Source organism: Pelodiscus sinensis, chromosome 8, assembly GCF_052426305.1.
Source record: "Pelodiscus sinensis isolate ZL-2025 chromosome 8, ASM5242630v1, whole genome shotgun sequence".
In the NCBI taxonomy this organism is placed as follows: domain Eukaryota; kingdom Metazoa; phylum Chordata; order Testudines; family Trionychidae; genus Pelodiscus; species Pelodiscus sinensis.
The window spans coordinates 42,180,958-42,206,468 of NC_143059.1; the positions used below are offsets into that span (position 1 = coordinate 42,180,958).

Below are 25,511 nucleotides of genomic sequence, written 5' to 3' on the forward strand. Positions count from 1 at the left end.
AGCAAATTTAAATGTATTTAGTCATTTCAGTTTATATAATGTACTCCTATGTGTGATTTCATTTTGCAATATGGAAATATTGGAACATAAATAGTTTTATTATTTTTGGGAATTACTCCAGAAATCAAGTTTTATATTGCAACCATTCAAATCAATGTGAACAGGTTTGGATGACATACGAATTATTGAATTTATATCACTTTGGAAAATTCAGCTTTTGTAGAATGGCTCGATGTTTAAAAATAGTTTTTAAAACTTTAAATGTTAATTTTTCTACACAATTATGCCTTGTAATTAGAATTGCTGTAACTTATGTGCATCACCCCTTCCAATACCTGTGAAGGATTTCTTTAAACTTCTAAATTTAAAATATTCTTTGCTTTCTGCAATAATGTTATACAAAATATTCTTTGGATTTTTCTTGACTGTATCTTCTTAAAGAAATATTTTAGGGATGTTTAAAATGTCTGAACTTGATATTCCAAAAATGGGAAGGATGGTGGTATGAGGGGAAAAGACATACAAATTTACTTTTCCCTTACTTCTGAATTTAAGTCTGATTGCTGTTCTATGTCAAAAGTACCAACAATTCTCTTCTGTGTTTACATGCAGCCAGGAGCTATGGGCGGAGAAGAGGTAAATAAAATAAAATATATATTAAAGATTTTGCTTGCCAAATTATAAGTATGGGTCAGGCCTACTGACAGCAACTCTGGGCCACAGGGCAGAAATCAATGGGCCATCTGTTCCTTCCCCCCTTCCTCTGCTCCCACACATACTTACTGAGAAGCCCCAAGTTCCTGCCTCTTTCCCCTCCCTGGCCAGAGGAGCCCAAGACTGGCCCAGCTGCATCCCCAGGTCACCTGCATGCACCTCCTCGCCCTTCCCTAGACCCAACCTTCCTGCTCCGGGGAAAGCCTCAGCAGCATCTCTTGATTCAGAGATGCCTTTGATATGTTCTGTGCAGGTTCCAGGACCCAGTAAACTCTACCCCAGAGCCTGTCTTTGAATCATGAGATGCTTTCTCCAGAGCAGGCAGATACCACAGCAGCAGCTGAGTCCCCAGACCCCTAATCAGTTACCCACCCTGTCCTTCCTCCTCTCCTGTCGGTGGGCCTGGTGTGGGAGAAACTAGGGATGTGAATGGTTTACTGGTTATGGTTAACCACCCCCCTGACTCCGCTGTTTAAGCAGTTAACTGGTTAAACTTAACATTTAACTGTTAACTGATTCTCCTAGGGATGTAAAATCCTGCTTAAACAGATGTTTAGTGCTGTCCGTGTTATAACGATGTTATATCAATTTTTAAATCTCTTTAGTTGATTAGTTGCCATAAATATCTCAATTATTTTTTATTTTGTTTTCAAAATAAATCTCTGAATTCTTATAATTTAAAACAGTGAATGATGATTCCTAACCTGTAACTTCCAGTTGGTTGCTTAAAAATAATTCTCAGATGTTACTTGTGTTCTGTGGTTGATATGCTGCTTTAATATGGTTTAGTACCTCAGCGGGAAAATAAGTTCAAATTTTCATTGTATTTTTTTGAAAAATGTAATGTTAACTGGTTCACTGAAAGCTTCAAAAGGAACTCTTTTCTGCATAGGTGAGATTTGTTTGCTTTCAGTAAATAAATAAATTTGATTGTCTCAGTCAAGATACTGTCAGTGTCCACACTGATAATCTTTCTTAGCATGGCTGCCAACCAGCGCGGGGGGGAGAGGGGGGAGCACGAGCAAAGGGGACAGTTGCATTGGAGGTTGGCAATTTAAAAGTATCTAGGGCTCTGGCCCTTCAAATCACCCCCTGCCCCCAGGCCTCAGGTAGCATGATCTGGGCGGTACTGAGGGTTAGGGGTGAGAGATGCAGCATGGTCTGGGCGGTGCTGAGGACTAGCTGCTGCTAGCTCTGCCTCTTCCACCCAAGCCCATGTACCTTTTGGGGGCCCAGAGCTGAGCCCTCTCCCTCATTGCCCAGGGCCCAGCAAAGTCCATCATCAGCCCTATTTCTTAGTACTGTATTCTATATCTGTAATTAAACAGATTAATGAAAACTAGTTTTCATTAACACTTGTATTACATCTCAACATTCAAAATACTTTTCTACCTTGAAACTGAAAATAATTTGCAAAGGTGGAACATTTTCTATCATAAAGTGCTGCTACATATTTATTCTTGGTGGGCAACATCAAACTTATTAATCACCCAGCCCCCAAAAATCTTAACTTTAACTTATCCTGTATATAGAAGCAGTGCTGTTTTGCCATGAATTGTAATCTGTTGTAACTGTCCAGTGCCTTCTATAAAAAGGTAATGGTGTGTGACTGCATATGAAGTTATCCAAAAAATCAAATATAAAAAAACTCTTACATTTGCAAAAGTTTATTGAATTATCCTTAGATGGCTTCTAAAATGTTTGTGTCTTGATGAATTCAAATCCTTCACGTGTGGTATAAGAAGACAAGATACATGAGTCAGATGACAAAGGCATACAGTAATTTGAATTAGAGTTGACATTGACAACACTGCTATTGGACAATGACTTTTAACTTTTTAAAATAAATTTATAAGTCATGAAAATGAGCAATTAGCATCAATGGCATTAGTCAACAATAATGATCAGTCTGATGGATCAGTCTGATGACTTTTCTTGCAGAAAACAAGCCAGTTAGACCATGTTGTGTCATGATATTTAGGGTGTCTTTTAATTCCATTATTGTTGTAACCAATTTACTATGTATAGAAGTAAGATTTATTGGTCTGTAACATTTTGGATCATCTATTGCCTTTTCAAAATACTGGTACACATCTGCTGATCTTCAGTCGTTTGTCATAGTACACGGTACCCTGTTTTTGCTTCTAAGTAAGTAACTTTATTTTTTTAGTTCCTTTAGAAATCTTGGATTTACAGTCTGGATCAGGTGACTTATTGTTTTTTAGTATATTGACCAGTTCCAGAATCTCTTCTTCTGATGCCTCAATCTCTGTTACTGCTTCATTGTTTAAAAAAAAAAAAAAGAGTAGGTAATGGCAGGCATCTCCTCAACATTGTTTGAAGACAATTGCGAGAAAATCATTTAGTTTCCCTGCATTATCTTTCTATTCCTCAGTTGCTCCCTAGATCTATCTCATGGTGATCAAGTTGTTTGCCTGGCTTCCTGCTTCCGATTTCTGCTTTCATTTTTTTTCTTGTTTTCATATGTTTTAGTTATTTGCTCTTGAAATGACATCTTAAGCCTCTGAATTTCCTATACACACATCACGAACATGCAACTAAACCCTGTGTGTTACTTCTGGCTAAGTCAAGAATAATATCTCCGATTGTGTGCTCTGAACCTATTAATTCCATGAAGCTGTTGTTCAGGGTTTTGAGAAATACTGTAGCTTCTGTAAATCTTGTCTTGCTGTGATATCTGACTATTACGATTACATTTGACAATATATGGATACAATCCCCATGATTATTTTTTATTAGACTTTGCCTCTTTTTATCTCAATCAACATTATACCCTCAATCTTTTTTTCCTCCCCTGGAAGCTCTTAATATAACCCTATGAGGATATTTGCATTATTATAATTTTGGGATTTTTATCCCTATAGATACAACTCTGGTCATCATCAATTGGAATATTTATCTCCTTAAAGTGCATAAAATCTTTTAAGTTCATTACTACTGTTTCGCTAACTTGTTGACCTAATCTGTCCTTCCTGTATAGGATGGAGCCAAATATTGCAGTATCCCATTGTTAATTGCCGTTTCACTATGCTTCAGTGATATGTTATGTTAAGGTTTTGGTTTTTTTTTGATTGCCTGGCATTCTAATTCATCTGTTTTTGCTCTGAAGTATCTCATTGTATGTGAACACCTATAGTTTTTAGTTTTGACCAAGTGCCTATTTTTGTTTCATTCTTTAGTATGAAACCTTGTTAATTTAACAGAAGTTACCTATGATCTTATAACCTGTCCCTGCCCAATTCTGGTACAATTTCTAGTCTATCCTTTACTGCTAGATACAGGGGATACCTTTGGGGTATTAACATCCTTTACCTGATTTGAGTGCTCCTCAGTACCTATTGGCTTTCTATTGAGCGCCCTAAAAATTTCTATTTTCCTCTGTCCTATACTTCCCTTCTTCATTAATAATAGTATGTACCATAACTACCAACTCCTAACTCATACTGATTAGATATCTAAATGGCTCATGAGAGCCAACATCTTTGAACCTGATAAAGTTGTTAATGAGCAGCAATCTGTATTTATAATGATAAAATCCTCTACAATGTGTGTTCATCCTCCAACTGCAAATCCATCCCCTAGAACAACTGCCTCACTGTGTGAAGGGAAATCAGCCTCCTCAGAGTGTGAACATGGGTTCCATTTAAGTCTCTCCCTATTGTTAGGGCCAGATTAGCTCTTCTGCGGGTCTAGGACTAGTAGATTTTGTGGGGCTCCCTTGACTTATGTGGAGCCAAATATGAGGGATTCACCGTGCAGGAGGGGGCTGCCAAGGAGCTGGGTGGGGGTGTGGGTATGGGCTCTGGGCAGAAGGTAGGGGTGCAGGAGTAGTCTGGGATTCGAGGTGTGGAGTCTGGGCAGTGAGTGCAGGAGTAAGGTGGGGTTAGGGTGCAGAGTCTGGCCAGGATGAGGAGCAGGGTCTGGGAGGGAGCAGAGTGGGGATGCAGGGTCTGCGCAGGAGAGAAGGTGAGGGAGGCACTAGATCTGGGTGCTTGGCTGGCACAGCTCCAGGAGTAAGAGGTGTAACACATGACTCCTTGTGGGCGTTGCCCACCCCACCGCTCTCATTGTCTGTGATTCCTAGCCAATGGGAGCAGTGGGGGTGGAATCTGCAGGCAAACACCACTAGCAGCAACACATCTGCTGGGGAAAAGGGGAAAGGTAGTGTGCAGAGCTTCTACTCCACACTCCCACCAGACAGAGTGCACATGGATTTTGGTGGATGCAGCCCAGGGTCCTTAATCCCCTTTTATAATTCAACCCTGCCTTTCATGAGATTGGCTTCTTCAGCTGCACAGGTAAATCAGAAGTGGGCAAGCTCTATGATGTTCCTTATGTGCAAGCCCTGCATTCCTCTGCTCCTCCTTTTCTTCTATTCTGGAGTGCAGATATGCTGTCCTTTGGCTATGAGATCCATGAGCTGCTTTACATTAGGCAGGCACAAAGACTCATTCTTTGGCAGTCATTTTTTTTCAGAATACTAGATATTCTGCTATTCTGAATATTTTGCTGCTGGTCTTCTATTCTCATGGCCAAACTGGGTTTTAAGAGTGGGTACTAGCTTGAGCTATGTGTAACTTTTCTTCATGTAGAGACTAACATTTTTGTTGGTTTGTTTTTTAGTGGTTTAATTATTTGTTAAAGAATTTTAAAAATAATTTAGCCTGCTAACGACTTGAGCTTCTTGCTACACCATCCTACCCAACTTTCATTTAGTTCAAACTCCCTGTGTTCACTTTGACATTTCCCTCTGTTTGTTCTTGGCCTATCACTTTAGTTTCCTGAGGAATAATGTGATAGCCACAGCTTTTTGGCACACTGAAACTTATCCAGAGGAAAAACACTAGAAAATATGCTGTAGGGAGCAATCCAGCAGTGGCGATAGGATAGCCTAATGATTTTATGTATCTCTTATAGCATTAATTTCTAAGAATCAGTGAAAATATTTATTTGTTGAAAACTTTACAGTGAAGAGTTTTGAGAGAGTCTTTCTTAAGTTTAAATCTCACTCACAAGGCTATCTGAGTAATCGTGCTAGACAGTGTTAGCAGTAGGGATGTTAAATATTGGTTAATTGAATAGTTGATTAACTTCATTAATGCTTATCAGTTACTCGATTATTCTATAGTCCCAGGGGGTGGGACCGGTAGCCAGTACACTCTGGCCCCACTCCTGAGGAGCCCCCTGGCACTCTGCACTGCTGCCAGGCGGGGGCTGGTCGGTGAGGGAATCCAATTAAAAAACCAGCTCCCCTCTCTGACCGGCTGCCGGTCACTACATGCTGCTGCCTCTGATACACTTTAAATGCAGAGCCACATCAAAGGTAGGTCATAGGGGTAGGTCCCAGACTGGGTGCAAGCTAGGACTGAGACGGGCTGCTGGCCAGCCTGCTAAAAATTGTACTGGCAGTAGGGGAAAATGCTTGTAGTCTATAGCCTTAACCTATACACTTTTACTTATCAGTAAATCGGTTAATCAACTACACTCTTACATCCCTACTTAGCAGATCGTTTTCTTTGCTTTTGTTGGTTAGCCAGCTGTAGTTAATGGTCCATGTTCATAACTAAAACATTAATCTCAAGTGAGAAGAACTATCTGTTTCCTACTAAAGGCTATCCAACTGTAGCTTTGGGAAAATGTAAGTGATGCCCATAATAAAATGCTTGCTTGAATGCTGACTATTGACAACAGTGGAATGTCTGTTAGAAGTCTGTGTTTTAAGATAGTGAACTATTTTAGCTAGGTAAAGAGAGAGAGAGAGAGGAGTTAAAAACTGCTTTAGCAGTGTGGTTGTAATTACACTGTAATTACATGTGTTACCTACCTATGTGAAAACCGACCTATCACTTCATTTTATTAAATGAGTCAACTATAATCTTTCACACATTCAGTAGCTGATTTTTATAATCTACATACTGATGGGAACCAGCACATGCACTCTTAGGGTATGTCTACACTAGCCCCCTAGTTCGAACTAGGGAGGCTAATGTAGGCATTCGAAGTTGCAAATGAAGCCTGGGATTTAAATATCCCAGGCTTTATTTGCATCTTCCCGTCCGGTCGCCATTTTTTAATTCCACTAGTCCGAAGTAACTGCCCGCGGCTACACGCGGCAGTGAAACGGCAATTCAAACTAAGTCCTTAGTTTGAATTAACTGTTACTCCTCATGGCGGGCAGTTACTTCCGACTAGTGGAATTCAAAAATGGCGACCAGACGGGAAGATGCAAATAAAGCCTGGGATATTTAAATCCCGGGCTTCATTTGCAACTTCGAATGCCTACATTAGCCTCCCTAGTTTGAACTAGGGGGCTAGTGTAGACATACCTGTACAGCTTATCCTGTAAACCAGACATATTGCTTCCTACCAGCTGCAGTCCTACTGAAGACAGTGATACTAATGGTGGTAGCAGACAAAACGTGTAATACCATTTGCAACATCTGGCATTCAGAGTAAACTGCTAATTCTGTTAAATTAAAACTTTAAAAAGGCAACTTTAAGTAGGCCTGGGTTCTTAATGGAACATTTATTTCTCCAGGAAAATTTTAACTCTAGAAAATCCCAAATCTGTTACAGGTCGGTCTTCACTCTTTCCTTTTGAAGATGGCTTCCTAGATGACAGTCACGGTGATCAATCTTTATCATCGGGTCTCAGCTCTCCAACTCGCTGTCAGAATGGTGAAAGAGTGGAACGCTATTCTAGAAAGGTGTTTGTTGGAGGTCTGCCTCCTGACATTGATGAAGGTACAGTGAATCAGTGATGTGTACAATTCATGGGGTGGGTGGGAGTAGATTTTCGTTTATTAAAATTAAAACCCCTGACTTTTCATGGCTATGTAGCTAGTATAGGTTGAACCTCTCTAGTCTGGCACCCTCAACACCTGACCAGTGCTGAACCAGAGAATTTGCCGAACCACGGGAGGTCAATATTGTCTAGCAGCATTGCCAACACTTCTACTGCTTACTGGGCTCTTAGAAGACATTTGACCGAGAGCCAGGGCTGGTGGCTGTAAACAAACTTTATGGGTTTGCAGTTAACTTGACTACAACCATGATAAGTGGACATCTGGCTAACTAAAATCATGCTGGATCACAAATGTTGCCAGACCAGATAGTGCTGGACTAGAGAGATTCAGCCTGAAGTGTGATGTGATATTATAAAGGCAATTTGAGTTTGGGAATCTGTTGGAATTCTTGTAGATTACTATTGGTTGGAAGAACTGTCAGTGTCTGTGGGGGAATGATGAATTGATGTGCAAGTAACCAATGGCATGTCAATGTCCATAAAGGGAATGTCTAGACTACATGGCTCTGTCGATGGAGCCATGTAAACTAGTTTACCCGGCGTAGGCAAAGAAGCGGGGATTTAAATAATCCCTGCTTCATTAAAATAAACATGGCCGCCGTGCTGTGCTGACAATCAGCTGATCTGGCACAGCACGGTAGACTAGACGTGGATCGGTCGGCTGCGGAAGCCATTGCTGACGATCCCTTGTGCCTCGTGAAATAAGGCTTGTAGGATCAGTTGGCAAAGGCTTCCCGAGCCGACCGATCCACGTCTATACTACTGTGCTGTGCTGGATCAGCTGATCGTCAGCACAGCGTGGTGGCCATGTTCATTTTAACGAAGTGGGGATTATTTAAATCCCCGCTTCTTTGCCTGTGCCGGGTAAACTAGTTTACATGGCTCCGTCGACGGAGCCATGTAGTCTAGATGTACCCAAACTGTGTACATACATAAAGTGAGGAAATTGATGGGAATACAGGATTAAATGACTGGTGGAAGTCCTCAGAAGTCCTGGACTATTCCATCTCCTAATTAGGGACCAAAAAAAGGGAAAAATGACTGAAATGACAGCTTATGTTTCTTAAATATGTTCCTCATAATAAAAATGGGTTTTAGTTAATAAAATGACTCTCTCCGTTTATTTGAGAATCATTTTTATCTCTCTGGTCAAACACCTTTGGGATCTGAACGGTTCCAAACCAGGGAATCTGCTGGACCAGGAAGGTCAATGCCCACCCTTCTGCTGCCACCAATTGCAGGGCTTCACTCTGGTGACAGCAGAGAGGCCAACATTGACTGAATAGGGCCTGGCGGGGCAGTTGGGGGAAGAGGCAGTGGCTATGGAGAGCAGCCCTGTGTGAATGCACTGAGCCCCACAGCTGCTGGGCTGTGCTCACAGCCCTGGCCACAGGGCTGTGCTCACAGCCCTGGCCACAGGGCTGTGCTTTGCAGCCACTCTACCTCTTTCCTAAGTATCTCCCGCCTCCCTCCCATCCTTGCTCTTCCCTCTCCCTCCCTGCGCTTTGATGCCACAGAGGAACTATTTGCAATGCTCTGGGAGTGTTGGGTGAAAAGTTGTTGTGTGGGGCCCAGATTTTCCCCATGGGTGCACCTGAGTTTGGGTGACCATGGATGTTTCTGGACTATGGAAGTCCAGACTATAGAGATCCAACTTGTATTAGTAACGGATGTTTACAGTGAATTAGTTGACAAATGTGACCTATTTAGTGTGGTTGCAAAAAGATACTTAGGTTATTGTCAACAATCACAGTTTTTTGCATTGTGCATCTCTTTTTTATAAATAAAATCACAATCCACTGTGGAAGTTCTTCAGTTCCCACCTATCACTGAGAATCCACCATTAATTAAGCACATGCAGGGAACGTAAGGATGTATATCACAAGGGAAAGAAAGGGTACTTTGAAGCTGATTTTGTATTAAGCCTTTTGCCAAACCATGTAATACCTTCATAAAGAAATACTAAACCTCAAACATTGAGAAAACACTGTCCTGCATACTTTTCTTCTGACGTATGGATTGCTAACATCCATCTAGTTCTGAATATATTAAAGTGTATGCTTCCTGATGAGAAAAAAATGTTTTTCTGCTAAAGCAGTGAGATAAAATCAGGGTTTTCACAGAGTAAGGGAACTTAACCCCATCTCCTTTTGTTTGTCCAATATTCCTATTGGACTTACTTTGACCAAAACATTTGAGTCTTGAGTTTCTGTTTAAGCAACTCAGCAGAAACAGAAGCCAGATCTCCAGCCTTTGCTGGGAGTTAGTTGGTAAAAGTCTTTTGGAATGCATAGTATAGGGAATTTAACAATATTTCATTATTTTAAGTACTTAGTTTTCTTTATGTCCAGATGTGTTTGTTTTTGTTTAAAGACTAATCTTATATAAAAGAGTTGCAAAAATGCTTCAGAAAAGTTACATTTCCATGCAAAACAAAAGAGCATGTAAATGTAGAATAGCTTTTTCCCCCTTTGCTTGGTTTGGGTTTTTGGGGTATCTGTCTGTATTTAAAACAATGATTAACTGTTGGCAAATAAAGAAATGTTTGATAAGTTACTTAGGTATAAAAGTAGAAAAGGGGTCAACTAGAATTTAGGTTTCAGATCAGTATTTGCAGTACACACCCATTTCTAATGGATCAAATGTTGTTACTGATTAAGTACAGTATCCTGATCCAGATTTGAAATTCCCTGAGTCTGAGAGTTAAGATGGTTCGGATTCATTTTTTGTTTTATTTGTTTTAAAAAAATGGTAGATCTGTATTAAAGCTTGGTTTTCATCATTACTACTAATAATCAAGAAAATTCAGTCTTGTGAAAGCATCAACTTTTAGTCTTGTTGCGAAACTTCATAGTCAAAGGCAAAACTAGTGGAGTTTAAGCAACTAAGTATAGCAGAGGTTAAAAAAAAAGTATTTCAAGAAATGTCACCTATTCATCATTTCACTTTTTCCTGTTTTCAGTAGCTTCAGAAAAATTAGTTTCTAACATTTTCTTAAGCAAGAATACTTGTTTTGCCACTTCTAATCTTCAGATTTTCTTTAAGGTTCCTTATTTGTTTTTGTAGATGAAATCACTGCCAGCTTTCGCAGGTTTGGACCTCTTGTGGTAGACTGGCCTCACAAAGCTGAAAGCAAGTCATATTTTCCACCTAAAGGTAATTAGCTTGAAATAAGCCTACATGGGATGTTCTGGAACAAGCAAATTCCTGCTGCTGGTTTAAAAACATTAAATCCATTAAAAAAACTAGTTTTGACTCCTTAAGATGGCTGTAGTCTTCTTCAATTACGATTCTTCTGCATGTACAATTGGTGTATAGAAGGGGAAAATTCAGTCCATGTAATACAACTTTTTTTTTTTTTTTTTAACCAGTGAATCTACTGAGTCCCATTAGAGTTGAAATCTGCTAGTGGAGTGAATCAGGAATATGTATTTAAGCTAGTTTTATTCTGCAGGAATATTCCCCCTGTTATTGCTGCTACTGGCAGAGCTGAATTAATAAGACTGTTATGTAAACATGGCTTGTAGGGTCTTGAAGTTTTTGAAATACAGTAATGTCATTTAGACCAGTTTAGGGTTGGACAGGAGATGGTTTGGGAGTGTTGCTTGGCTTTATACATTCCTCCTTTTATTGTATATCCGTAGCTCCTGCATTTTTAAAACAGTGTTATACAGCATACCGTCTGTAGCCACAAGGATGGGGTAGTACTCATATTCTGAGATTCTTCCCTTCTCCCCGGCCATTAATATTCACAATTGTTCTTAAGACTGGTTTGGCAGCACATTATACTGTGTTGGTCACTGAGCTGACACACGCCTACAATATTTTTATAGATGCACTTTTATGTGCAAACAGCTACGCTCATCCAGAAGTTTTTTAAACTGCTTTGAGGCATGGTAACTTCTTTGTGACAAGTGTTCCATGAATACCATTTAGGACATTTCTATCTCAAAAGAAAACTGCTGTCAGTAGTTATTATATAACATCTGCTCATGGGTAAATAAGATGAAGTGAATATGTGCTTTTCAGTATAATTTCTAAAAGTTGTAACTTATTAATGTAGTGCGTTAAACCGGTTTAGATTCTTTCTAGTCAGAGAGTTTTAGCCAAGAGGGTGTAATGAATTCATCTGATATCTCTTAGACCTACACAAATTTGTTTGCCGTGGCTTAGTGAATAACTAATTTAATTACAAATTTATTTCAGATTCACATGAGACTTGATTGGTTATTAGATTTGTTCTGTATTCTGGGAGGCTAAATCAGTCTACTGTCAGACTTGTAAAAATGTTTTTGAGTAAGATCTATTTTAGCAGAAGACAAGGGAATCCAACCTCTTCTAATTCTGTCATGATTCTATTATGGGAAACAGCTTTCAAAGCCTCTTCCAGTTGCCCTAGAATGTCTGTCTGAAAGTGCTAACCAGTCAGTCCCAACTGTTCGTGATTATTTATAACTGGCTTCTTAGTTATTAATCAGGGCTTCAGCATCATCTCTTCAGCATGCCTGTCTTGAGGATTCATTTGTAGTCCTGCTAAGCCTGGTGATCAAGTACATTTGACCTACAGTATACTTTTGACATCCTCAAATAATTCTACTAGATTAGTTAGGCATGACTTCTTTTTACAAACACCATATTGACTCTTGCCTAATATATTGTTTATCTGTGTCTGATAATTGTGTTCTTTACTATATTTTCAGTTAATTTTTCTGGTACTGGAGTTAGCCTTGATGGGCTGTTTTTTCCAGAATCACCTTTGGAAACTTTTTGAAAAATTGGCATTACATTAGCTACCCTCTAATCACAAGTACAGAGGCTGGTTTAAATGATAGATTACATACCATGGTTAGTAATTCTGAAATTTCATATCTGAGTACCTTCAGAACTCTTGGGTGAATACCATCTGGTCCTGCTGACTTACTGCTGTTTAATTTATCAATTTGTTTCAAAACCACCTCTATTGACACCTCAATCTGGGACAATTCCTTAGACTTGTCACCTAAAGAGAATAGTGAGGATCTCTCCTATATCCTCTGTATTGGAGAGCAATGCAAAGAATTCACTTAATTTTTCCACCATGTCATGTATGATGGATGGCCTTCTGTATAGCACCCTAAATTACTAGAGCACCAGAAATGAGTAGACTGAGTCGGACACTGAGCTGCCTGTGCCTGCACCTGCACCTGCACCAGTGCCTATCAAGCTTGCTAAGATGTGGCCAGACAATGATCCTGAGGCATTCCTGGAAACATTTGAGCGGGTGGCTATGGTAGCCAAGCGGTACTTTGAACCTGCAAAAAAGTTCAGGAATTTTACTGGTGATTTATCTGCTAGTCATGGGGCTATGTAAATATCTGGATAGAACCTCAGGTGAAGGGGTTTCTCTTAACATACTGACAGTTATGCAATGGCAGAATATTTATAACAAAAAAAGCTGTAGGAAATTCTGGCCTGGTTCAATCTACCAGACCTGGCACTGAAAAGACGGATCCATGTATCTTGTCTAACACTACAAAATACTGCAATTGTCTGAATATATTTTAAAGGGTTTTCTAAATTGTTTTCACTGCATAAATGAGTAACTATGCATCTGGCTTCTTTTTTAAAATGGTTTGGGTATCAATCACAAGCTCACATTTATGGATGTTTTAAAAATAAAACAAAAAAATCACCTGAGTAAAGACCAACAATCCCTATCGTATGCGTTTTGTCCTTGATAAATGCAGAATCTGGATTGCTGGGAAATGAGGGTAGTGGTGATACACAGCTGTTTTGTCACTAAATGTGTAGATTATGCACTTGAACAACAGAAGCTGTTAGCAGCAGCTGACAATGTGTGTAAGAGGCTATTTCTAGTCCCTAACACATTTAAATTACTGCTTTTGCATGGCATTTTTCTGCTTTGTGTTGAAATGTTCAGTGCTGGTTTTTTAATCAGTCTCCCCCATGAGGTGAATCAAATACTTTGCTTCTGAATGAGGCCAAATTATTACTGCTGCCCGAAGATTCTTTAGATGACTTGCATACTTCATAACATATCCTAAACAAATGCTTAAAGAAACTGGCAAAATTATAAATGCCACGTGCTAGTCTTCGGGAAACAGATGCTCAGATTGTAGCACATTTATTTGAATTTTATTGCAGAGTTTTAAGTATTTAAATACAATTTGTGGTTAAGGGTTTTCTTTTAAGTACTCATGGGATTTCAAGGAATAATGAGAAAAGTTCTAAAGAAAAGTACTGAATGCAGCAATACATAATTATGATTCAGCCGCTTTAGACTTGATGGTCTATTTTATTCAGGCAAAAGCAGAACGTTTCAAAGAATATTCTAATTTAAATATGATTTTTAATACAGGCCTGTAAATCTAGAGTCTAATGTTTTTAACTTGGGCAACACATCAAATGCAGTAATTCACTTGTTTCTTATACCTTATTTTGTGTTAAGCAGATAATGCACTACTGGTTTTAAAATAGCTTCACTTTTCTTTATATGTAATACTAGCTTGCAAACTTGAAAAGAATATCTCCTGCCTTACTTGTTTCTCTGTGATAAGTATTTATTTTTTCAAAGATTAAAATGGGTATGAAATTTGCATTGGAAGCTACAATGCTTTCAGAAAAGGTGCCAGGGAAAGAAGGGAAGGCAGCCTCTGGCTTTCTCTATTCCACCCGGGGAAGAGATGGGAAATAATGTATGGGTTTCAGGGACTGAAAAAGACAGAAGTAGAATATAGGGTGGGTGGAACTAATGCAGATGTAATTGGAATTGGGGAGACTTTTGAGGTCAGAGTAGTATTAGACACCCAGGCAAAAAAGAGATTAAGTGAATTGGGAGGAAGACGGAAGAATTAGTGAGGTTGCTCCTACTACCTCTTTTCCCTGGCTCTCTTCCAGTACTTTTGTTCTGTTCTCTTTTTCCATACATCACTTTCCAGTGCTTCTGAGGAATTCGGGTGTAATATACCACTGCATTGATCCATTCCTGTCAGCTCAGTGGGGGACAGTGAGGGGAAATTAGTAATCTGTTTTCACCTGCAAGAAAATACCACACAAGGAACTGTACCAAGCACTATTGTGAAGTTATCTTGCTTTACCAGGAGTGACTGGACCAAATTTATGATTGGAGTAGGATGAGCGTAAATGCATTTCTTAAAATCTAAGAGGAGCCATTAGACTCTATTTTCTGAATATTTAGGATGCATATATTCTATTGAACTGGAATCTGCTCAGCAAAGCACTACTGTATGCAGAAACAATTAAAAATTCCAAAATGATATTCTAAGATTCATTAACTTTAAAACAGTGATCTCAGAAATTGTCTTAAAAAATACTCAATTCAGTTTCAGCCTTTGACAACTCTGCTTGACCATACCCCGTGTCTCTTCAGGAATCTGCTGTGGTTGGAGATGCACTCTTCTGTGATTAGTGGCAGTGGGGAGATGCCTCCAGAGTTTCGAGGCAAACAGTTCTATTCTCATCACTTCTTCATACCAAAGAAGAAAGATGGATGGTGTTCAATTGTAGATCTTAAAACATCTCAAATTCATCCACTGCTTCAACTTTTCACCCTTTCTTCCATAATCCCGTCTTTAGATCCTATGAATTTTGTTACTCTTGACTTGCAAGACACTTATTTCCGTGTGTCAATTCGTCTAACTTGCAGAACTATCTACATCTTGGAGTCGTCAAACTTCACGATCAATTCAGAGTTCAAGCATTCAGCTTTCCTACAAGCTCCAAGGATGTTTCCCAAATGTCTTCGTATGGTAGCAGCTCACTTAAGGAGTCAGGGCCTCCATGTGTACCACTATCTGGGTGATTGGCTGTTTCAAGGTCAGTCAGCTCAACAGGGATGTTTGTGCAGTTCTGCAACTGTTTTTCAAGTTTCAGAATCAATCAGAACAACTCTCCTCTCACCAATATTCAGCCTACAGCCGGGTTGGGCAAGAGAGCCTCCACAGGCTGGATTCGGCCTGTCAAGAGAGTTGATCTGGCCCATGGACACCCTGCCACTCCCCCACCCTCAGGCCCATCAGGGCCTGGGGATGGGAGAGCACATAAAGTCTCCTTTGCTACCAGGGGCGCGTGGCGCTTAGAGTGAACTGCCATCTGAACAGGAGCAGGGAGCAAGAGACTTTGTGCACTCCCCACCCCCAGGCCCTGACTGGTTCAGCTGGCAGTTCACTCTAAGCACTGTGTACCCCTTGCAGGGTGGGGGCAGTGAGCGAGAGACTTCACATGCTCCCCTGCCACCAAGCCCTGATTGGCCTTGGGGGGGTAGGCGAAGCACACAAAGTCTCTTCCCACCCCCAGAGACATGGGCGCCTAGAGGGAACCAGTTCTCTCTGCGGGGGAAGTGGAGGCAAAGACTTCAACTGCTCCCCCACTCCTAGGCCAATAAGGGTCTGTGGGCAGGGAAGCACAGAAGTTTCCTGGCCCCACGCCTTCTTCCTGCGGCTCTGCCCCTTCTGTGGCAGCCCAGGTCCACTTCTAAAATTTGTATAGTGGCCCCTTTTCTAAAATTGCCTGCCCCTTGCCTACAGAATTCATAGGGACAATCTTACATTCCGTTTGCAAGGGCCTCTTCTTCATCAGGAGAAATTTTCTACAATGAATCCCTAAATTTCTTGCCACTGGGCTCACCCAAGACCAGTGAGTCTACCTCAGCTGGATTATCTGGCAACTTGTACCTATATGACTGTGTAAGCAAGATTATGCCTTCAGCCTCCACAAGGTTGGCTGAGGACGGTTTATGAGCTGAACAAAGTTAGATTTACTTGTAGAAGTTCTTCAGGAGAAACTAAAATGTCTTATTTGATAGACAGATCTGTTTAAATATCAGGCTATTATCCACCACCACCTTCAAAACCCATGGCTCTTGACTGAGTTGAAACCCTCAAGTCTTTAGTCATGTTTTCTTAAAATGAGGAGTTCCCTCAGCAGACCTATTTCTTAGTAATATGGTCCCAATGTGCCCAGGATCTCTGGTGGATACATTTCAAACTCAATGGGAAAACAGACTCTGTTTTATGCATTTCCTTCCATTCAGTTAATCCCCAGAAGTCTAAGAAAGATAAGTCAGGACAAAGCATGTGTGATATTGATAGTTCTAGCCTATCAATTTAAGTACTCTGCTCTGAGGTATCTATCAATCAGTCCACTTCTGAACCTATCAGACATAATTTTGCAGAGCTGACTGCACTCAGGCCTGGAGTCCCTGTAGTTGACTACAAGAAGAAAAAGCTGCCGATTTCATAGATGGAAACTGTTCAGGAGCTGTACAAGTGTTTTGACATTGAATAAAAAGGCTTTTACCAGAAGGACACATCAAGCAAAGTGGAAATATTCTTTGTCTGTTCAGAATCATGTTTTACCTTTAGACCCTTTTATTTTAAGGTATCTTGAACTACTTATTTTAAAGCACCTGGGCTTTTGAATTAGCTGTTAGGATCCAGTTGGCCATTATATTGGCTTATCTGACTGCTGAAGATGCTTAGCTTTCTTTTCACCCCATCATGTTTGTAAACTGCCTAATTTGTGTATTTCCATTGAGTAATCTGGCCACTGAATATCCTTACTTTGAATGGAATGTGACAAGAGATCCACAGAGGTGCTTCTATCTGACTGAAGAGAATTTAAGGAGTTAAACTTACGAGTCTTTGCAAGTGAACATGTAACATCTAGTAAGTGACTGAAGAAAGTGGTGGTAAAAATAAAATTTTAAAGCTGAGGTTAAGAGTTCTTTGACATTCATAACTCATATCTGGGTATTATAATAGATAACTGGAAAGCATTCAGACCTGGACTTGATCAAAACATTTAATAAGAGTGCAAAGAGTCATTTAATCATGTGTCCTTTTAGATAGAGACATACTGAAACAGAATTTTGCACCTGAAAGGTATTTACTTGGAAAGCAACATCTCCCTCATCAAATAGAACCAGACTGTGATTTTTGTGATGCAATCCCTAAAATACTGCTTTGTTTGGTATTCATAGGAATCACCTCATAATTCCGTATAATAGATTTTTCAGAAGTGATTTTACACTATTTGAAAAACTGAGTTGGACAAGTGCTTCTGTATACAGAATGACATAGATGGCTGTCCTACCATCTACTTGTAAAGTATTTATATTTCTTCTAGATTACTATCAGTTTACTTAATGTTCAAAAGTATGGGCTTTGTAGCAATCTTTAAAGGTAATATCTAAAACAACTGAAATTCTTCAATATAAAGTAAACTAGAAGACTTACCTAGTGTTGACTGCGTCTTTCAGGGTAGGAAGCTGGTCGTGTGGGGGGTGGTGGTGGTGGTGCAGGAGTCAAGGCAGGGCCTTGGAAATGGGGAGGCAGTGCAGGAGGGTGAGGGGTAGTAAGTGTGAGGGCTGGGAAGGTGAAGAGGGGCTGAGGGTGAGGGTCCCATCTGACATAAGTCTTTTCTCTCTCCCCAGCTCCCCACCAGCTGCCATGGGCCTTCTCTCTCCTTCCTCTGATTGAATAGGCTGCTTTTTTAATTATTTGGTGCTTCATATTCTTCTTTCTGAGAATGAAGTTATATTTTGTTTGCAGCCTCTTCTATTGAAGTAATAGCCTTGACCATTAGACAATGGTAAAAGTGCATATTCATTTCCATAGTTCTTTCTCCCATGCCTGTTAAAATATTGAGTTTCATGCTATTTAATTTTCATTCCTGAGACTTAAATAATAAATACATCAGAAATATTTGCCATTTTTTCATTCTCTATGCTGTGTTACAGTATTTACCTATAAGAAAGTGTGTGGGCATGGAAAGAGAGAGACAGATTCTGGCATATCAAATAGATTAGAAAACTGTTAAAACTGATACTAAGGTTCTGATGTAAACTAATAAAATTCAGGAAGTATAGAGTGGCCCCCCGCCGCCATGGCACTGCAGCCAAGGGCTGGGAGGAGGGGGAAAAGGTTTGGGGTTGGGGGACTACTTACTGGTATGCTGGCAGGCAAGATGGTGGAGCCTCAGCCCTGTTGGCCACTCAGGATATCCTGGTATGGCTGCAGGATAGCTGTCCTCTGCAGCTCACTTACCCCAGGGACCACTGTCAGTATTGCGTTCCTCTGAATAGCCCGGTCCCTCCCTTTCCACCTTGTGGAAAACAGTCCTTTTCCTGGCTTCCTTATAAATAAGGATGGCTAATTATACTGAATTTACTAGTATTATAAACTTGAGCAGAAAGTTAGGAAGCTAACAGCATCAAGATATTTGCCCTAATTAAGATGAACTAATTGCTCAGCATTACTAACATAATTCAGCTATGAAACTTACAAAAATAGTATCAAATAACCAAATTTAAACTCAATGAAGAAACTTGATTACAACTAAAATTCAATTTGATATAAAAACTGTTATACTAGAGAACAAATTAGGAGGAAACAAGATAGGTAGGATAGGACAATATAATTAAAAGCAGCATCAGCTTAAACAAAAACTAGCAAAACCATTACTACTGTTTTAGGAAAACAGAATCATGCCCAAAACGCTTTCAGCAAATTGTCACATGAACTCTACAGCCCCAAATTAAGCAGCGTTGAAACATACACCTAGCTGAAGTGTTACTATGACAAAATAGTAAGCAAAAATGCAATAAGCATGTACACTGACAGTTACCATTAATGCTGCAGAGTGAACAAACTAGATTTGGGTTTGGTGTTAATAAGCCAAAGTTTGGAAATGGAGAAAGATAGCAACTGTGTCTGAGAACATAAATTGTAAGATTGTACTTTGAATTCTAGGCAGGATGAACAATTTAGAAAAATTGAAGGAAGTGCTTCTGTAATTCAGTTAATGTGCATAAGAGAGACTTTTAGATAAAGATGGTGACAGAAAAAACACAAACATATAAAGTAATAAACACCAGCAAAATTGATATCCAGAAAAAGTAATTAAGAAGCACAGTCTTCTTAGAATTTGAGGCCTCGTCTGCAGTAGGCGATAGGTTCAAATTAAGATATGTAACTTCAGCTACATTAATTACATAGCTTAAGTCAAAGTATCTTAACTCAAATTTTGGCACCATCTACACTGTGGGAAGTCGAAGAGAGCACACTTGCCCTTTGACTTTGCTTACTCCCTTACTCTTCATAGAAATAGGACTACCAACATTGACAGGACGACCTTCTCAGTTTGAATTGGCATGTCTTCACTAGATCTGCTAATTCGAACCCGGGAAGATCAACATGTAGACATGGTCTGAAATAATATCTTAAAACAGTAACAATTTAAGTTACCACATACAAAAAAAATGGCAATAAGGTTAATTTGAATTGTAGCACACTAGATTACTCTATTAGAAAAACAATACAATTAGGCTACGTCTACACTGGCCCCTTTTCCGAAAGGGGCATGTTAATTTCAGAGATCGTAATAGGGAAATCCGCGGGGGATTTAAATATCCCCCGCGGCATTTAAATAAAAATGTCCACCGCTTTTTTCCGGCTTTTAGAAAAGCCGGAAAAGAGTGTCTACACTGGCCCCGATCCTCCGGGAAAAAGCGCCCTTTTCCGGAGGATCTTATTCCTACTTCAAAGTCGGATTTCCCTATTACGATCTCTGAAATTAACATGCCCCTTTCGGAAAAGGGCCAATGTAGACGAGCCCATAGTGTTAAAATAACCTAAAATTTATAGCACATGCAAATGAAGATCCAAGTGAGATTTTAGGTTAGAAGTTGGATTTTTCATTCTCACTCACTGTTCTATTACAAGGAAGAGAGATCAGAAGATGCTTTTCTAGCTACAGGTAACTCACATGTGCAACTATAGCACAGCCCTAAAGGTGTGAGTGATCGTAACAGTAATTTAATGAAGTTGCTAGTTCTCACTTAGAAACTGAGTTAAAATAAAACAATTTAACCATCATAACAATCAGTTTTCATAGACCTCTATACTACAGTACAGTTCCAGCTTACAAGCTTAAACTTCATTCTTTAAGCAATAACAAAATAGCTTTAGTAAACTGGTAACTGTCAGATCCAGCTTTCACATCCAAAAATGCAATTATTTCTCTAGGTGGAAAACAGATTATTGAATTGAGGCATAAGTACTTAGTAACAAGGTTTTTAAATTCAACTCCTGTAACTCAGCCAATTACAATTTTGGGAGAAGATTTCAAATCTTAAGGCTACTTTAAGATTTTATTTCTTTCCTACCTTCGGTATAATCTTTGTTAGCTAGTCTCTGAATAAATACTATCTTAATAGTATCTATGGAAGTTACGTGTATTAATTTGAAATTTCAGTTCAAAGATCCAGAATCATGAACTATAAGGGAGTTTAAAGACATGGATGGCATGTGACTCCCTCACTTAGGGAAGTTAGGTGGATGAGCTGGAAACTCCCTAGAAATGGAGGCCACGTCCCCTGCTCCGCCCTAAAGCCTGCCCCCACTTAACCTCCTCCCCTGAGGCCTCACTATGCTCCACCCTCTCCCAGAGAGCAGATGTTGACCACTGAGTGGAAGGGGGGACTTTAGGGGAAAGGGAGGAGCAGCAATGCGCAGAGAGAGTACAAGAGCAGGGCAGGGTCTTGGGAAAGATGGAGTGGTGGCAGGAAGAGACGCAGCACAGGCAAGGCCATAGCCTGAGTGCCCTTTCACCAGCGGCACTATCAAGGTAGCACCTTGGCACTCCTCCTTGCCTAACCTTCCCTTGCCTGTCATGTACCACCCTCAAAATAAAACAGAAAGGTCATATTTTTGATCTTCAAGGACAAATTCTGGCATTTTTCAAAATACTGAAATTTCCTATGGAATCTTAGCAGTAAATACTGACTTTTAAATTTTCCTGTGCTTTAGAGCAATGTGTGGTTTATTTGACCCTTCCTTTTGTTGTCCAGGGAATATCTGCAATAGTAATAATTGGGTTTTGGGTTTTTTTTAATCCTTTGATCTTCAGGAAACCACTTTCTTCTTTAAAGTTGCTTATATTTGGGACTTTGATCTTTGAAGGCTTCAAAGCTCAGGTTTTGTAGAAGACTTTTAGTTAAAAATAAATCTCATAGGAGAGAAAAGTTACTGAACATTGCTTACATGAATATGTGGGCTATGGACACCTCAGTATTTGGGACTTTAGGTCCTGCAATGAAGAATGGATCTCTCAGGAGAGAACTGGATATCTTAGTGGAAATAGAAAGCTGAACTACTGGGTCTCCTAGAAGAGAGAAAACAGTAAACTGGAAACAATTGTTGCTGTAAGTTATTCTTCCAGTCAGTTGAATTGAAAGGCTTGATCTACCCAAAAATACATATTTGGCAATTTCCCTTTGGCCCTTTTAAATATTGGGGAGATATCTGGGGAAATGGGTGGTTATTCAGATAGGGTACATCTACACGGCAGCGTCATTTTAGAATAACTGATGTTATTCTGAAATAACAAAAAAATGTATTTACACTACAAGCCATTATTTCAAAATAATGGCGCGCTGGTAGACTTCTTACTCCAACTCATGGTAACCCTCATTTCACAAGGAGTAAGGGAAATCGAAGGAAGAGTGTTCTCCCTTCAACTTACTGCTGTGTAGACAGCGCCAAAAGTCAAATTAAGCTCTTTCAGCGTCAGCTATGCAATTCATGTAGCTCAAGTTGCATAGCTTAATTCGACTTTTGCCCTGCAGTGTAGATGTACTCTAACTGTACAATGTAAATATCATGACAAATTTCCTACCCATCTAGTAGGTGGCTTCAATCTTCAGAAAAGCCCATCTTTCCAAGGGTTCCCAAGCCTTTTCTTGGAATTCAATAATTTCTTCTTTAGCTTTGTTAATTAAAAGATACACTGAAGATTGTTTAAGAAGTTTCTTGGCTCAATTTTCCATTAATGCTTAAAACTAATTAACCAACTAGATAAAGTTTTCTCCTATTTGTTTAATTTGGTGATTATCTTCTTCAAGCATTAGTCTCTTTTTTAAAATTCTCCTCAAATTAAAAGCAATTCAACCAATGGGGGAAGTTTTGCTTAAGACTCATAGAATCATAGAACTGGAAGAGACCTCAGAAGGTCATCAAGTCCAGCCCCCGGCTCTAGGCGGGACCAATTCCAACTAAATCAACCCGGCCAGGGCTTTGTCAAGCCGAGACTTAAACACCTCTAGGGGTGGAGACTCCACTACTTCCCTAGGTAACCCATTCCAGTGCTTCATCACCCTCCTAGTGAAACAGTTTTTCCTAATATCCAACCTGGACCTCTCCCACCACAACTTGAGACCATTGCTCCTTGTTCTGCCATCTGTCACTACTGAGAACAGCCTCTCTCCATCCTCTTTAGAACCTCCCTTCAGGAAGTTGAAGGCTGCTATCAAATCCCCCCTCACTCTTCGCTTCTGCAGACTAAACAGACCCAAGTCCCTCAGCCTCTCCTCATAAGTCATATGCTCTGGCCCCCTAATCATTTTGGTTGCCCTCCGCTGGACCCTCTCCAATGCGTCCGCATCCTTTTTGTAGTGGGGGGCCCAGAACTGGACACAATACTCCAGATGCGGCCTCACCAAAGCCGAATAAAGGGGAATGATGACATCTCTGGATCTGCTGGCAATGCTCCTCTTAATGCTACCTAATATGCCATTAGCCTTCTTGACTACAAGGGCACACTGTTGACTCATCTAGCTTCTCATCCACTGTAACCCCAAGGTCCTTTTCTGCAGAACTACTACTTAACCGGTTGGTCCCCAGCTTGTAACTATGCTTGGGATTCTTCCGTCCCAAGTGCAGGACTCTGCACTTGTCCTTGTTGAACCTCATCAGATTTCTTGTGGCCCAATCCTCCAATTTGTCTAAGTCATTCTGTACCCTATCTCTGCCCTTAAGCGTATCTACCTCTCCCCTCAGCTTAGTGTCATCCGCAAACTTGCTGAGGGTGCAATCCATCCCCTCATCCATAATAAAGATATTGAACAAAACCGGTCCTAGAACTGAACCTTGAGGCACTCCGCTAGAAACCGACCGCCATCCTGACATTGAGCCATTGATCACTACCCGCTGGGCCCAGCCTTCTAGCCATCTTTCTATCCATCTTACTGTCCATTTATCCAATCCACAATCCCTTAACTTGCCAGCAAGAATATTATGGGAGACCGTATCAAAAGCCTTGCTAAAGTCAAGGTATATAACATCCACTGACTTCCCCATGTCCACTGAGCCAGTTACCTCATCATAGAAGCTAATCAGATTGGTCAGGCACGACTTGCCCTTTGTGAATCCATGCTGACTATTCCTAATCACTTTCCTCTCATCCAAGTGCCTCAATATGGATTCCTTAAGGATCCCTTCCATGATTTTTCCAGGAACCGAGGTAAGACTGACCGGCCTATAGTTCCCTGGATCATTCTTCTTCCCTTTTTTGAAGATGGGCACTACATTTGCCTTTTTCCAGTCATCCGGGATTTCTCCCGATCTCCACGACTTTTCAAAGATAATAGCCAAAGGTTCCACAATGACATTTGCCAACTCCCTCAGTACCCTCGGATGTACTATGGATTTATGTACGTTTAGCTTTTCTAAATAGTTCCTAACCTGTTCTTTACCCACCACGGGCTGTCCATCTTCATCCCATCTTGAGTCACTTGGCGCAGAAGTCCAGGAGCCGACCTTGTCTGTGAATACAGAGGCAAAGAAAGCATTGAGTACTTCAGCTTTCCCCACATCATCTGTCACTCGGTTACCTCCTTCATCCATTAGGGGCCGCACACCCTCTCTGATCACCTTCTTATTAACATGCCTGTAGAAACCTTTCTTGTTATCCTTCACATCCTTAGCCAGTCGCAATTCCATTTGCACTTTCGCCTTCCTGATAACCCCCCGGCATTCTCGAGCTATACCTTTAAACTCCTCCCTGGTCATTTGTCCAAGTTTCCACTCTTTGTAAGCTTCCTTTTTGTGCTTAAGTTCACCAAGGATTTCCCCTGTAAGCCAGTCCGGTCTCCTACCATGTTTGCCTCTCTTGCTACGCGTCGGGATGGTTTCTTTCTGTGCCTTCAATAAGGCTTCTTTAAAATACTGCCAGCTGTCCTGGACTCCTTTCCCCTTCATGTTAACATCCCAGGGGATTCTGCCCATCAGATCTTGGAGGGAGTCAAAATCTGCTTTTTTGAAGTCCAAGGTGTGTATTTTACTACTCTCTTTTCTTCCTTTGGTCAGGATCCTGAAATCTACCATCTCATGATCACTGCTTCCCAGGTTGTCACCCACCTCCACTTCCCCTATTAGTTCCTCCCTGTTTGTGAGAAGAAGGTCAAGCTGCGCACGGCCCCTGGTTGGATCCTTCAGCACTTGTGTCAAGAAGTTATCCCCAACATTCTCCAAAAACTTCCTGGATTGCCTGTGTACTGCCGTATTGGTTTCCCAGCAGATGTCAGGGTGATTAAAGTCCCCTACGAGAGCCAGGGCCTGCGATCTGGAAGCTTCGCTCAGTTGTCCGAAGAAAGCTTCATCTACCTCATCCACCTGATTCGGTGGCCTGTAGCAAACACCAACCACAACATCAATGCTGTTGTTTGCTCCTTTAAACTTAACCCATAGACTCTCAACAGGTTTTTCTCCCTCTTTATACTGGAGTTCAGAGCAATCGTAGTGCTCTCTTACATATAGTGCAACTCCTCCTCCTTTTCTCCCCTGCCTGTTGTTCCTGAACAGTCTATACTCTTCCATGACAGCGCTCCAGTCATGCGAGTCATCCCACCAAGTCTCTGTTATCCCAATTAAATCATATTTCTTGGTCTGGGCCAGGGCCTCCAGTTCTTCCTGTTTGTTGCCCGTCCTATCTTCTCCATTCGAAACATGGGTCCTCCTTTCTTGCCCCTTCCTCTCTGCATTTCTTCCCGGTATCCGACTTTCCCACTCCCCTCAGGGTTTTGGTCACCGTCCCCCGACGAACCTAGTTTAAAGCCCTCCTCACTAGGTTTGCAAGCCTGCCCGCGAAGATGCTCCTTCCTCTCTTCGTTAGG

General features: G+C 40.7%; 1 protein-coding gene across 8 annotated transcripts in view; it reads left to right on the top strand.

Annotated features, from left to right (window-relative positions):
• The window catches only part of CPEB3 (cytoplasmic polyadenylation element binding protein 3), a 188,395-nt gene that overhangs the window by 117,815 nt on the left and 45,069 nt on the right, over positions 1-25,511 (top strand). For 4 of the 8 annotated variants that reach the window (XM_075935182.2, XM_075935184.2, XM_089780172.1 and 1 more), the window contains exons 5-7: positions 613-636; positions 7,312-7,479; positions 10,607-10,696. The exons of 2 other annotated variants lie outside the window; for them this stretch is intronic. In XM_075935182.2, the coding sequence (XP_075791297.1) occupies positions 613-636; positions 7,312-7,479; positions 10,607-10,696 (282 nt within the window). The remainder of the gene's footprint in view (positions 1-612; positions 637-7,311; positions 7,480-10,606; positions 10,697-25,511) is intronic. 2 more of the 8 variants (XM_089780173.1, XM_075935185.2) reach the window with 1 other exon arrangement.